General features: G+C 37.8%; 1 protein-coding gene across 2 annotated transcripts in view; it reads left to right on the top strand.

Moving 5' to 3' along the window:
• Positions 1 to 1311: 1311 nt before the first annotated feature.
• MTMR6 (myotubularin related protein 6) overlaps positions 1312 to 15785 on the top strand; it is a 33292-nt gene continuing 18818 nt past the window's right edge. Inside the window, exons 1-5 of one of the 2 annotated variants that reach the window (XM_087814451.1) lie at positions 1312 to 1403; positions 9348 to 9464; positions 13869 to 14031; positions 15322 to 15479; positions 15654 to 15782. In XM_087814451.1, coding sequence (XP_087670577.1) covers positions 1380 to 1403; positions 9348 to 9464; positions 13869 to 14031; positions 15322 to 15479; positions 15654 to 15782 — 591 coding nt within the window. In that variant the 5' untranslated portion in view covers positions 1312 to 1379. The remainder of the gene's footprint in view (positions 1404 to 9347; positions 9465 to 13868; positions 14032 to 15321; positions 15480 to 15653; positions 15783 to 15785) is intronic. The other variant, XM_016224878.2, reaches the window with a different exon arrangement.

A 15785-nucleotide genomic window follows, 5' to 3' on the forward strand; every position in this document is an offset into this window, starting at 1 on the left:
GCAAAATATTAGACTTCTTACATAGCAGAATTTTCAGATACATCTCCTAGGGCAAGAGAAGCAAAGAAAAAATAAACAAATGGAACTACATCAAACTAAGAAGCTTCTGCACAGCTAGGGAAACCATCATCAAAATGAGAAGGGAACCCACTGTATGGGAGAACATATCCACCAGTGATACATCTGATAAGGGGTTAATTTCCAAAATATATAAAGTAGTTGTACAATTCAACAAAAGAAAGACAAACAATCCAATTAAAAATGGGCAAAAGACCTGAATAGACACTTCTCCAAAGGGGACTTACAAATGGCCTCCTGTGTATTTTTAAATGGATGCCAGTGTTAAAAAAAACAATAAACTTAGTCACTTTAAAATGAAGTTGAAACTACCATTCCAGAAGAACTGCCTTGCACATCCTATGCCTCCAAACTTGGGAATGTTAAAACAGGGCAAATTAGCCTTTGGACTGGGCATGAAACAACACTGCATCTCAAACAAGAAAGCAGATATTATTACTACTGTACTGATGGCTACCAGACTGAAAATTAAAAACACTTTAAAATTAATGTCACAATATTAGCTTATCTGCACCAATAGAAATGCCTTCCTTCCATTAATACAATTGTTTCCTTTTTCTTTCTCATAAATACCCCTTGCCTTTGTCTCCTAATTGAAACACTATTCGGGCTTCTCCTTGAATCAGTGCTTCCTGAATAGCTATTCCTGCTCTGACCTCAAGTAAATGTTTGTTGCCTCTCATTTTGGCTTTTTATATTTATGTTATCTCATAGTCTGGGAGATTCTGATTGTTTGAAGTAAGGCTAAACTAAATATATCTTATTATTTCCTTAGACTAGATTCTTGTGAGTGGACTTGAAGCTTAAAGAAAAAGCATTGACATTTGGTGCTGTCCACTGGTAGGATGCTGGCCTTCAGGGCCATCTCGCCCTCACCCATCAAATTCTCTCTCCAGAGCATGTCCGCAGGATTCTCCCGACCCCTCCGCGCGCCTGCCTTACTGGTCCTCGGCTAGCTGCCCAATGGAGGGCCGCTTTCAGTCAGGGTTGATGAGCCCTCCACCGCCAGGGGGCACTGTAGCATCGGCGGCCGCCCCGGACGAACCGGGCGCCGCTCTCCTGCGGCAGAGGCGCCGTTACAGCCGCCCACGCCCCCTCGCCGCGGGGCTTGGGGAAGTGTTTCTAGGAGACGGCGCGGACCGACTGCGCCTGCGCGGTGGGTTCGGCCGGGGGCGGGCCGACGGTCCGGGGCTCTGCCCAGTTGAACTAGTTCCTGCTGGGTCTGGGTCGCCGTCGCCTCCCGGGTTCCCTTGCCTCATGCTACGCCCGTGAGGTGGCCTGCAGGCCAGCGTCTCCTCGGGATGGAGCACATCCGCACGACCAAGGTAGTCGGGCGCGTCACATCTGTTTGTCGCCGCTCTGGTCTCACGGGGCGGGGGCGGGAGACGGGGAGGGCTCGGTCGGCCTGAGGAGGGCTGAGGACCAGTCGGGCGGGGCCCGGCCCCGGCCCCGGCCCGGCCCCTCTGGGAGGGAGCAGGGGCAGCTTGGGCCTAGGGTGGCAGGGCGGAGGCCTCCTGGATCCGCGGGAGTGCATTCTCGCTTGTCAGCCCAAGGCGTTGGGGTGCGATGATTTGGGCTCCTTGGGGTTCAGTCCCCTGAAAGTTGTCGCCGCCCTCTCAGCACTGTCTTGGGCAAATTTGGGGCTGTTGTTTTAGCTGCGGGGCCGTTCACACCATCGCCGCCTCAGAGATCCGAATGCCGGTGGGTCTCCAAATGAACATTTCGATGTTGCTTGTCCTCACTCACGGTTAATTGTGTCGTGTCACACGGATTCCTGATGCAGGTTTTGGGGACGCTGAGATCAGCACTTGGCTCCACCTCACTTTCTTGTCTTGGTCTCCAGTCATTTGGTGTTTCCGTCTCTGTGTTCAAATTTTAATGTCTTTAGAGTCAATAACTCAACAGAGGAGTTACGGAGAAGGGAAAAATAATACTCCGTATTTTAAAGTGTCCAACGGAATTGTTATTCAACTGAGCTTATTAAATCCCATGCTTAATTTTTGTGTGTAAAAGGTGCTTATTTTGCCTTTCCCAAACATGTATTCTTGTGATTCCGTTACAAATGTTAAAACTGAAGGAAACGACATCAGAATATTACCAAATTACTTTACCAACGACATTTAAGTCAAACTTCAACTTTGGGACGGAGAAAATGTAGAGACCAGAAGAATCGAACAACATTTTAAGATCGCTGGGAAGAGGGCGACCCATTGTGAATCTTAATCTTAACTGTTTGCATTTTGCTGAAACCAGTTAACTGCTGCTCATCCTACAAATAACTTTTAGCAGACCTACATCATCATCATTTGTTCCATGGAGAATTTAAGATGTCATTAAAATGTTTCATAGACCTTTTTAAGGTGTACATGGATTTTATTAGAGCTTTTTAAAAATTAAATATATTTTTACTGATTTTTAGAGAGAGAGGAAGGGAGATGGATAGAGAGAGAAACATTAACAAGAGAGGAACATCATCCATCAGCCGCCTCCCTGCATGCCCTCTCCTGGGGAACGAACTGGAAACTCAAAACCTGGGTGCCCTGACAGGAAATGGAGCCAGTGACCTCTTGGTTCTTGGATCCACGCTCAACCACTGAGCCACACTGGTGGAGGCTAGAGCTTGTTTTTAACATGCCACATACTATATCTAATAAAATTGAAGATGCTAAAAACTAACCCCCTTAATTTTTTTTAATTTTACTTAAGAGAAGAAAGGTAAAGGAACTCTAGAATTCAAGTGTCTGGCACTTAAAATTTGAAAATAGAAGGGTGAGTAAGTAAATAACCAAACTAGAAAAAAATGTAGAAGTGGAAAGGAAGACTAGAATGGGCATCAGATCAGGCTCTTGTTCTGGTTTCAGGGTTCCAGGTGTGTATTATATAGTAGCTGTGTGCACGTGACTTCCTTCTGTAGGAGATTGAACCTCATCTTTCCATCTTTCATAAGGCTTGCTATAGCACACAATAACAAAACGAAAAAGTGAAACAGGTTTAACCAATTAAAAGCAATTCTATTCCTAGGTGATTGATAAGAGTGAACAGAAAGTTGGAATATCTAGGACCCCTTGGCTTGTTTTAAGCCTTTCTGCTTTAAAGTTTTGATGAATGTATGTCTTTGTTTTCATTTGTATAGTTGTAGCTCTTCTCATATTGTTAAGTTTATTGCTGGTGACTTTCACTTGATCCTAGTGTTCCTCTTTAACTACCAGTTGATGGACTTCAATTAATTTTCTGATTTAGTCTTACCTTTTCACAGTGGGTCCCTGTTGGTGGTATAGTTAAGGTCCTTTTATGACTTTTTTAAGGACTGAAAGATTTCTAACTAATTTTCTATTAAAATTACTTCTCAAGTATGCACCTGTATTACTTTGGATTATTTTTCTAGCATTGAACCACTTCTAACTACCCTGTAATAATCTTAAATGGCTGTATGTGGACTGCAATTAAACAGATATTTGCTAGGTACTTGTTATGTGCCAGACACTGTACAGGTATACAACAGTGAGCCCAATAGACGTGGGCCTCATAATATATCCTGATCATTGTTGGGTGGAGTATGATAATTTCTTAAATTATAACTTAGAAGAATAACTTTATAATTTATAAGTTATAAAGATTGATTTGAACATAGCCAACTTTTTGTTTCTATTATGCATAGCCTTCACCTGGACATAGTTAATTTGCTGCAGAAATAATTGTAAGAATTTCAAACTAAAAATGAATTGCTTTAAGTTTATTTAGCTGTTTTGACCTCAATGTAGTTTAGTTGCTATGATCAATAATTGACTGTGGAGTAGTACTATGTAACTAGTGATTCTTTCTGTGCTGTTCAGACAGCTGTACAGTTGACCCTTGAACAACACGGGTTGGGGCACTGACCCCTGTGCAGTTGAAAATCTTTTTATAACTTTTGACTCCTCTAAAACTTAGCTATCCTCGGTATTCAAAGGGGATTGATTCCAGGAACCCCTCCCCCATTAGATATAAAAATCTGTGGATATAAAATGGCATAGATCGATGCATATAGTTCACCCTCTGCATCTGTGGACTCCCAACCACAGATTGAAAACAGTACAGATGGTTATTGAAAAAAAAGCCATGTGTAAGTGGAGTTCAAACACATGTTGTTCAAGAGTCAACTGTATTCAAAAAGTAGTAATTACATGTCAAAATAGCCAATTATACATTATCATTTCTCAATATTTACAATTTTATAAATATGGTAGTTCATACAAAATTATTGCTAATCTCTTATAATAACACCACCAGTTGGGTACATTATTTCCATTTACAAATGATGAAATAGCTTAGAGAGTGTAAATAATCTGCCCAATTAGTTCATGAGGTGAAGAGTGAAGATTTAAACCAAGATGTGTCTTTTTTTTTTTTTTTTTAAATATATCTTTATTGATTTCAGAGAGAGGAAAGGAGGGGGAGAGAGAGAGACAGAAACATCAATGATGAGAGAGTCATTGATCGGCTGCCCAGCCCTCAACCTGGGCATGTGCCCTGACCGGGAATCGAACCCTGATTGCCTGGATCCTAGGTCGATGCTCAGCCGCTGAGCCACACCCGGCTGGGCCCAAGGTGTGTCTTAACTCCAAAGACTATGTAGTGCCTTTTCCATTGCCTCTGTAGTTTTTTGTTTTTTGTTTTTTCAATGTCTTTATTGATTTCAGAGAGAGGAAGGGAGAGGGAGAGAGAAAAATAGAAATATCAATGATGAGAGCTCATTGATCAGCTGCTTCCCACATGCTGCCTACTGGGGATCGAGCCCGCAACCCAGGCATGCGCCCTGACCGGGAATCACAGCACTATCTCCTGGCTCATAGGTTGATGCTCAAGCCACACTGGCCAGGCTGCCTCTGTAGTTTTAATCTAATTGTAAAAATGTATTAATATTAATTCAGAAATAAATCCTTAGAATAATTCTAAGAGTTTTATCTTCATCAAATCTCTTCTTGACATAAGTAAATAATATTTTTGTGGTATTGTTTGTTGTATTGCTTATGGTCATTTTTGTTTTGTTTTGTTATTGCTTAACCAGAGATTTATCAGATAAAGTATTTTAACTGAATATTAATTAAATAACGTTATAGTTTTAAAATTCAGGAATACAAATCATTCTGATTTGGTTACATTTGGTTTATTAACTGTATGGCATCAGTGAAGATGTCAAGTCTGAATTTAAAATTTTGAAAGAGCATTTCCAAGCTATACTTATGAACAGTGTAGCTACTGCCTATCACTTTGAGTGCTAATTTTGCCATAATGAGATAGTCTTGCCAAGAAACAATGGGAAGTATGCAGAGACAGTTCTTTATGCAGTCTTCTTTCTCTGCCATGCTCTAGTCCTTTGGCTAACGTGTTGATGTTGAAATTTGTGCTCTTTGTGAATGGAACTTTGCAGAATAAAGTGGAAGAATATTTTCCTAACCTCTATATGAAAGACTGCTTCTAGAGTTTGATAATGAGTGGAATGTCCCAAGACAATCTTACCCCATTAGGGCTCAAATTGAGTTATTCCAAAAGTAATACCCAATTCGTCTTAGCTTGCTGTCCCTTTTTGTCATTACAGTATGGGATCATACATGTACGTACACAAATATGTATTACCTGGTACAAAGAGTGAAGGAGATGTAAAACTAAGAATGAATAAAGAAGGAGAAAATTATATTGTTTTAATTGTCTTTGAAATATGAGCCAGTAGATTTTGAGGAAAACCTGAATGGTTTTCCCATGAAATAGTAAAGTGCCATTTTAACTCTTACTGATATTATCCCAATGTGCAGGTGAGAAAACAAACTTGCAGAGATTAAATGAAATAACTTGTCCTCACTCAACCCTACTAAGGAAGAGATGGAGCTGGGAACTTGAATCCTGGTCTTTATGAGTCATGTTCTCTTAAGCATTACACTCTCCTGCCTCACAGAGTAATTATCTAATCAAGAGATTTGAATAGTTACGTAGGTCAGTGTAAGTAGGAATGGGAAAAGGAGGGATGGATGAGAGGAACTTAGGTGGTAGGATTTTTTTCTAGTAGGTAGCTGATTATGAGTGTCTAGAGTTAGGGAAAAGGTCTGGCCTAGATAAATAGATTTGGGAGTTGTCAGTGTTTAGGTAATCGATGACATTTCTTATTGTGGATGAATGTGAAGGTTAGAGCCCTGGAGATACTTAAAAGTGGGCAAGCACAGGAAGAAGAGCCAGAGAAAGAATATTCAGGATACAATGGGAAGTGGTAAATCATAGGAGGGTAGGGAACAGGGAACAGTCTTTCCTATCTAATTTCCTTCTTTGCTTCCTCTTCCTCTGCTTTCCCCTTATTTGCCCCCTCCTCTTCTGCTCCCTCCTCTGCTCCTCCGTTTTCCATGGGGCAGACACTGTCCTAGGTACTGGGGAAAAGGCAGTGAATAAATCAGATGAAAATTCCTGCCCTTATAAAACTTATTTTGTAGTTGGGGAAGATATAACAATAAACAAATTTAATAAGTAATTATATACATATACTATGGTAGGTGGTGGTAAATGCTGTGGAGAGTGCCAGGGTGGGGGGGAGTGGGGGAGAGGACAGTTGGTGTAAATAACGTAATTAGGGACATCCTTACAGAGACAGTGACACTTGAGTACAGACCTGAAAGAGGTGAGAGAGTAATCCGTCTTTACATGGGTGGAAGAGGTAGTGGGAAGAGTCCCAACAGAGGGAACAGCAAAAGCAAAAACCCTATGCTGGGCATGCCTGGTTGGTGAGAACCAGCAAGAAGACCAATGTGGCTACAGCAGAGTGATTGAAGGAGAGGGCATAGTAGAAAATTAAAATCGGGGCCAGGGACAAGTTATTATAGAGCCTTGTGAAATCTTAGCTATTACTGTATGAGACAGGAAGCCATTCATGGAATGTCAGTTGAGTCCAGCAGGGCAGGAAAGCAAAGCAAGACAGGTCAGTAAAGTGCCCCTGGATTTATGATCTGTTTCATTTGGTGATTTATTCAGCCGGATGCTCTTTTAGGAACTGGTGATACATGAACAAAAAAAGATAAAAATCTCTGCTTTTTGATGCTTACCTTCCACTTCAGGAAGGCAACTTGTTGCTTTTTCTTTTTGATAGCTAATTATTGGCAAGATGTCAGTGCTATGAGTGTATAATAATGATTCTAAGAGTCTCAAATGGGTGCCTGTCTAGAGGAACCTTAACAGGGTACTTTCTGCTTCTTTAGCCATTGTCATGTAGTTGTTAAGTGCAACTGTTCGTCACAGAATTTTGAGGAAGGCCGTTGGTTTCTTCTTGTCCCAGAGGCCACTTTTCCCTCTTGTGGGTAGATAGGTGCCTGAATTTCCCTAATGTGATTCTGTGTGTGTGATTTCCTTTGTTTTTCATTCTCTGCTTTGTAATCAGCTGCAATTTGAACTTCCTACATAAACCATTAGGGTACCTTTTAGTACAGGCCCCTTACTTGGCAACAATTCAACTCAGTGGCCCTTAAACCAATGTGTTCGTGTTTCCCATCCTCACCATAATGACCACACCCTCCAATTCTTTCCTTCCTGCTCCATTTTGTTCTTCTTTGTTTATTCTTTGTTTTTTTCTTTTCTTTCCCATAACCCTTTCCCTATCCTAGTTCCTTTTTGCTTTGGTGATACCTATAATTAAAGGATCCTAACACTGTTTCTGCAGTGCCTCAGTGCTAGTGACCTGAAAGAGTTGTAAATGCTTCCTAAATATCTCACTTAAAGACATTTCCAGGAAAACACTGGGAAAAATCTGTAGCAACATCTGTAAAGTACTTTTAGTTCCTCAGTGAAAAGGGGAAATATGAGGCAGCAGTGATGTTTAGAAATTGGCTAAGTCTTTAGCTTGAAACTGGTATGCTGATGATCTTAGCAAAGAAAAAGATTCAGTTTCTTGTATTTAAAAAAAAAAATTTTGTGATTTGCAGCAAAGAACCAAATAATCAATATATTTTCTCAGAAATTCTCTTTTTTCTCTAGAACTTTAGTTTAAGTATTAACTGTATGTCTTGGGATAATTTCAGGTTAATTTTATTACCTGTCACAACCATATAGAGATTGCCATATTGAAGTAGTCATATAATGATTTTCTATATATTTCTTGATTTGAATATAATTTTGCATTGCTAAGGTAATGAATAATCCTCAAGTTATTAAGGTCAGGATGGATTATTTTTTCTCCAAAACCAAAAATTTTAATTTTACACTTAAATTTTTATTTGAGCAAGTTCTGTTATAAATAAAAAAAACTGTCTCTGAAATTAAATTTCTTGGGGGGGCACTAATAGCCTGCTAAATGGTAGTTATTGATTATTTTCTAAATCATAATTTCAAAATGGGGGGCATTTTTTCCTTCAATTTTAGCAAGGGAATAGAAAATATAGGGTGGGGCAAAAGTAGGTTTACAGTTGTTTGTATGGAAAATGATACAATAATTAATAGTAATACAAAAATGGTTATTTTTTCAAAATAGTAGTCTCCTGCACATCTCTGGCCAATTCTAATCTCACTCTTCACTGGCAACCTCGTGCATGTGTGTCCACTATTGATAAAGATGTACTATGTACCACACTGCCTCAACTACTAAAGGGCGCAGAAGCAGAATATGACGTAATCTATGCCAGAGAATTCAAAGCCATGAAGAAATACAAAGCTATGACATTAAATAATTACTATTCTGAGAAGGATTCCTGTTAGGAGACAGCATCAGTGAGCCTTGAAGAATGCTTAGTATTTAAGCTAGAAGAGACTATTGTAGGAAGGGAGAACAGTATGAGTAAAAGCGCAAAGCACAAAACATTGTCCTGGGTGGAGTGGTGAGGAGAATAAATTGGAGTTTGCAACCATATTACTTCCCTGATTTAATTTTTCTGGTAATTTACTTCCATAATTCTACATAATAACCTTACATATTTATTACTTTACCTGCCAACTTTAAATAAAATATATTGACTCTTGGATACAGAAAACATTTTTGCTTATTTATACCACACCTCTCCTTCCTGTTTCCTTTAATATCTGTGTTAATAGTTTTTTACAGGATTCTTCTCTCTTGGTTATATTTATAACTGCAAATAGTACCTGTTTGTGGCTTATGTATTTCCCAAGATATATGAAATTTAACATTCAACATTAAATAAACATATGTTTTAGAACAGAAGGAAGAAAAAATTTGAAAATGGTAAATTTAAATCCTGGGATAACAGAAAAAGAATTTATACTACTTTTGAAATGAGAAGTAATACCTTTTTCTTTTTTAGGTTGAGCAAGTGAAATTACTTGACCGATTCAGTACCAACAACAAGTCATTAACAGGAACACTGTATCTTACGGCCACACATCTATTATTTATAGACTCTCATCAGAAAGAAACCTGGGTAAGGAGGACCTCTAATGTACTGTTTACCATAATTATAATAATGGTCTTAGTCAATTGCTGTGTTTTATTTTGAATGTGTACAAAAAATTTTAATCATTGGTTACCTACTTCAGTCAAAAATTTTTCAGTCACCTAATCACTTCTACCCTCCCTCTTAATAAAACTGATATAATATGGAATGTGGAATTTTTTTTGTAGAATACCAGAAAGACTTTTTATCTACCTAAATAATTATAAAAGACCTACTTGTTTTTTTAATTTAAAAAACTAAATAATATAGGTACATGTTAATAGATAAATGCCATATTCCACAGTATTTTTATAACATTGCAATTAGGGTGTTTACTTATTTATTTATTTTTGCAGTACAAACAATGAGGTAATGGATATTTTGTATATGTTTCTTCTTTTTTTAAAAAAAATATATCTTTATTGATTGCCAAGAGAAGAAGGGAGAGGGAGAGAGAGATAGAAACATCAATGATGAGAACCATTGATTGGCTGGCTCCTGTACGCCCCCCATTGGGGATCCAGCCCACAACCCAGGCATGTGCCCTGGCTGGAATCGAAACACTGTCTCCTGGATCATAGGTCTATGCTCAGCCGCTGAGCCACGCCAGCCAGGCTGTATATGTTTCTTCATATATAGACTGTGCCAGAGTTTCTCTGGAATATTTGCCTAAGAGTAAAATTACTTAGATAAGTACATATTCAACCTTACTAAGTATATCACCTCTCCAAAATAGTTGTTTCAACGTATTCTCAGTAGAGTGACACATTGTTCACTATCCTCAGTAACACTGATATTGTCAACTTTAAAATTTTTGCTATCTGGTAGATGTGCAATTGTGATTTTAACTTGCTGATTACAAGGAAGTTACGCTTTCAGATATTTTGGCTTTAGATTTCCTTTTCTTTTTCTGTTGGATTTTTTGTCCTGTTATTTATTTTGCAAGAGTACCAGTTTTGTCACTATGTCGACTGTAGATAACTTCTCCCAGCGTATGGCTTGTCTTGTGTGTGCATGTCTTTTAAACTTTAAAATTTTAGTGTAATAGATTTTCATATTTTTTTTATGGTTTATGCTGTCTTGTGACTTAAGGAATCCTTTCCTATGTTAAAGTCATAGAGAATCTCCTATGTTTTCTTCTAATTATAATTTGTTAATATATCTGGGAAATATTTTTGATGGATGGTATGACAGGGATTCATTTTTATTTTATTTATGCATAACTGGCACCATTTATTGATTGTTTTATGCCATTAATGTGTGGTATCAACTCTGTTATAAATAAAGTGAAGATCTGCTTTTGAGCTCTCTATTCTCTTCTTTTGGTATATTGATTACACTATACCAAGAACACACTGCTTTATTGACTATAGAGCTTTTAATAAGTTTTGATATTTCTCTTTGATTGTATTCTTTTGATTTCCCCAGGAAGGTTATCCAGTTGATAAGTGATTGCAATAAGTAAGTTAATAATCACCTTGCTGACCCGCTGTTTCAAGCCAGAACTCACCCGTGCAGCCGGCCTCTTTGGTCAGCAAGGTGTTTAAAATTACTTAACTTAATGTAAGTGCAGACAGGAGTTCTCTTGTGACAGGTCAGCAATGTTTGGATACAGAAACATGTGTATACTCATGACTGGTTATCAAGGTGTTTAAGATACTTACCTGAGATGTTGATCATGGAGAAGTTGTATTCCCTAGAGGCTCTGGATCTTTTCCCTAACCAGTGTTTGCCCAGGAGTTTTCCCTAGCAATACCTTGTAAAATCATTAGTCAGATTCTCATCCACTCTGTCTACCCTTCCTTTGTCCACCCACCTTAATATCTTCTCTGTATGTAATTCATCTCCTACAGTACAAATGAAAGTTTCTCATGTAGCTGTTCTTTCAGATGTTGGGAATGTAGTTTTGGGGGCAGTTAAAAGGTATCTGTGTTCTCTTCTCTCCTATTGTTGTCTTTAAAATGCTTTCTTATCAATATATTTCTGTAAGCTCTCCTGAATGAAATCTGTTTCATATACTAGATCCATAGAAATGAACATTTTTAGATCTAGGAGGATCCTTACTTTTTATTTGTATTTTGTTTTCATTTTACAGAGGATTAGTCTTTCAATATCTAGTTAGTGACAGATCACATGACTAGTTAGTGACAGAGCCAGTTCCCATCATCCATCATTCTTTTCCTGCAGATAATTTTGGGTCTTAATTGGAATTATAATAGTGATAAAATGGCTTATTGTCCTTTAAAAATTAATATTAGCCTATAAAATTATAATTATATAATACATATGTATAATATAAATAATCATCCATATCTCATCCTGCCACACAAACACAAACATCAGGTTGGGATTTTTTATTGGAATTTATGTTAAATTTCTAGATGAATTTGGGATGATTTGATTTCTTGCCATGATTGAGTTTTATCATCCAGAAACCTGCTACAATTTTAAGATCTTTTATTTTCCAAAAAAGTTTTCTATAAATATTTTAAATTAGTAGGAATGCTATTGAGAAAAGGAAAATCTGTTTTAGTAGTAAACAGAATATGATAGGTAACAGGTGAATATAATAATTATATGTTTTAAATGCCATCAAGTACTGAGTTTATAGTGGGACTTTCTGTTCATTCATTCAGTAAGCATTTGTGATGGAGAAGTTATCAACAATGACATCTATATTTCCGACTTGGTCAAATTTAAATTTGTATGCGTAATATATATCACTCAAAATGTTTTTTTATTTGAAGAGGATCATTATAATGTCCCAAGTACTGTTAGATGCTGGAGATATAATGGTGTTCAACCTAGCTGTAGTTTTGCTTCTTAGGTGAAGTTCCTAAAATCTAGCTAGAGAAATAACATTTACTACACAATGAATTACACATGTGCTAAGTGCTATGAAAGGAAGAATTTAGGTTGATATTTGATAAGAAAATGGAGGGAGCCTAACTTATTTGGAAAGGGCCATGGGGATTGTGAGGCTATATATACTTCCAGGTGATGAGTTTTAAGTGAACACCAGGAATAATACTAGAAGTTCCTAGGTAAAGAGATAGAGCTACAATATCTCAAAGGAGCTTTGTTCATTTGAAGAGCCAAAAGAAGACTATTGTCATTAGAACTTAGTGATGTTGGGGGAGGGACTTGAAATGAGGCCAGAAAAGTGGGAAAGTCTATAGTCTAAGCAGGATCGGGCCTGGTTAGTACTTGGATGACAGAAGTGGGCAATAACAACTAGATGGCTTTGCCTTTTTTTAAATTTAAATTTAAAATTTTAAAAACGTATCTTTATTGTTGAAAGTATTACAGAGGTCCCTCTTTATTCCCCCCATTGATCCCTTCCACCAGGCATCCACCCTCCCCCCCACCAGGCCTTCTCCACACTATTGGCTGTGACCATGGGTTATGCATACATATATGCATGTGAGTTCTTTGATTAATCTCTCCCCACCCACTCCCCCACCCCCACCTTCCCTCTGAGATTCGTCAGTTTGTTCCATGCTTCTGTGTCTCTGGATCTATTTTGCTCGTCACTTTATTTTGTTCATTAGATTCCACATATGAGTGAGATCATGTGATACTTGACTTTCTCTGACTGGCTTATTTCACTTAGCATAATACTCTCCAGGCCCATTCATGCTGTCCCAAGGGGTAAGAGAGCCTTCCTTTTTACAGCTGCATAGTATTCCATGGTGGAAATGTCCCACAGCTTTTTTATCTACTCATCTACTGGTGGGCACTTTCGATGTTTCCAGATCTTAGCTATTTTGATTGGGTTTTTAATAGTTACTTGACTGCCTTGTAGAAAATGGATTAGGGGAGTCAAGAGTAGTATATGAAGAGAGAATTTAGGATCATAGTTACAGTAATTCAGGTGAGAAACAATGGGAACATTGCAGTTAGGGGAGTGACAATGGAGATGGAGAGAAGTAGACAGGATACAGAGATATTTAGGTGATGCAGTTCTTGGGATTTAATGATGTATGAATATGTGGAGTGCTCGGCACATTTCTGGCTTGGGCATTGTCATTGAAAATTTTTAAGTTTGGGCCTGGCTGGGTGTGGTTGAGCATTGACCTAGGATCCAGGAGATCGAGATTTGATTCCCAGTCAGGGCACATGCCCAGGTTGTGGGCTCGCTCCCCAGTGGGGGACGAGGCAGCCGATCAATGACGAGTCTCTCATCATTGATGTTTCTATTTCTCTCTCCCCCTCTTCCTTCCTCTCTGAAATCAATAAAGATATATTTAAAAAAAAAACTTAAGTTTGGGTTTGTAGCGTATAACATTTGTGACTATTTGAAGAGGCATTTCTAACATTTATGCTCTGGGGAAGAGAATAAGATACTTAGTGCTTTCTATAATGATGATCAAATGTTTTTTCATGCTGTAGATACTGCACCACCATATTGGCTCAGTGGAGAAACTGGCTTTGACGACTTCTGGATGCCCACTTGTGATTCAGTGCAAGAATTTTAGGATTGTGCATTTCATTGTTCCCAGAGAAAGAGATTGCCATGATATTTACAACTCTTTGCTACAGCTGTCAAAACAAGGTACTGTTCTTAGAGACCAAAACTTACTTGTTCAATTTTGAGATGGATTATCTAAAATACTTTAATATCTCATTATTGTCATTTTATAGTTTAAGTTGCTCTGAAGTCGAATTTTTGTGGTCTATTCTAAAAAATTTGACCTAGAAGTAATTAGAAACTTCTGATCTGAGTTGTAGTACTGGTTTCCAAAGAAGGGGTAACAGTAAGGACAAAATGAAGCATTTATAGTACAGACTTAAAAAACTATAGATTTATATTAATGTTTTAGAAGTTTGTTGATAGCCAGTAGCACAGCATTTTTGTTTTTTTTTGTTTAATTTGTTTGTTTGTTTTAAAGAAGCCGACAGCCAAGGTGGAGTGACTTGGAAATTGATCACTAAAGGAAAAGTTAAGGAAGGTCAGGCTCTTCTGATAGCCATGGGACTAATACATCTAATTGACTAGAGTGGACTATAAGGAGATAAACGGAGGGATAAGAGGATGAATCCTACTTTAATAGAGATAGAAGTGAGAGAGATATAGGCCCTGAAAAGGAATCTTATCACTATTGTGTCTTAGAGATCTGGAGGCTTCCTTCCCCCAACATAAATTGGATTACATAGATCTCTCCAGGGAGACAAAGCACATTAGCTACTGGATGTTACTTTGTTTGACACCTTATTTGCAATGGTGTAGGAGTAGATTTTTGTTCACTCTTCTCTCCTAGCACATAAAGCCTATAACATCCCATTGTCCCAAGTTACGTCACATCTTACGGTAAAGATGGTTCTGTGACTTCAGGGACTTAATCATTGTTCAGAAGTAAGTGTTCCCTGGATCTCTGTGCAACCATTGCCATTTTTGGTCAAAACCATACTATAGGAATGGAATGTACAGGCAATTTCATGTTCCATTGTGACACCTCTGTTTTTTCACTATAGCATTAGTCTCTATATTATATCTCATTTGGGAAAAGTGGTGGGTAAGAATTGTCTATTTGTGTCTTTAAAATTTTACTTTTTAAGAAAATGAAACATTGCAGCAGAGTAATGTATAAGTCTAACTGTATTATTTACTAGCTTTTACTAATTATATAAATTGAATCTCAGATTGATAATATTTATGTCTTTAGGTATAATCATTTGCATCAAAGAACTGAGAAAATTTTAAGTTTGAATATGTTCAGGTATTAGCATCTCCTTGAAGAGTTTAAAGAAAAACTGGAGGGGTGAAACTGAAAATTACTTCTATTTGTCACGTATTAAGTCCTATAAGTTACATTTTAACATTTATGCATTTTGTATACTATAGCAAAATACGAAGATCTCTATGCATTCTCTTATAATCCCAAACAAAATGATTCAGAACGACTTCGAGGTTGGCAGCTTATTGACCTTGCTGAGGAATATAAAAGGATGGGCGTGCCAAATTCAAACTGGCAGTTGTCTGATGCCAACCGAGAATACAAGGTAACTTAGTGACCTTCTGGGGAAATTCAGAAAATGTTAGTACCAGAAAGTCAGGAAGTGTCATAGTAGCAAGTTGTCTCTGTATTGCTATGTGTTGTTCTTACATCAGTAAGTTTTAAAGTTTTATTAAGATGATTTTTAACCTCATGGTTATGTTTTATTTGATTTTTACAGATTTGTGAAACTTATCCAAGAGAACTTTATGTTCCCCGAATAGCAAGCAAACCAATAATTGTTGGTAGTTCTAAGTTCCGGAGCAAGGGTAGATTTCCAGTTCTTTCCTACTATCATCAAAGTAAGGAGGTA

Source organism: Miniopterus natalensis, chromosome 2 (genome assembly GCF_054644295.1).
Source record: "Miniopterus natalensis isolate mMinNat1 chromosome 2, mMinNat1.hap1, whole genome shotgun sequence".
Taxonomy (NCBI): domain Eukaryota; kingdom Metazoa; phylum Chordata; class Mammalia; order Chiroptera; family Miniopteridae; genus Miniopterus; species Miniopterus natalensis.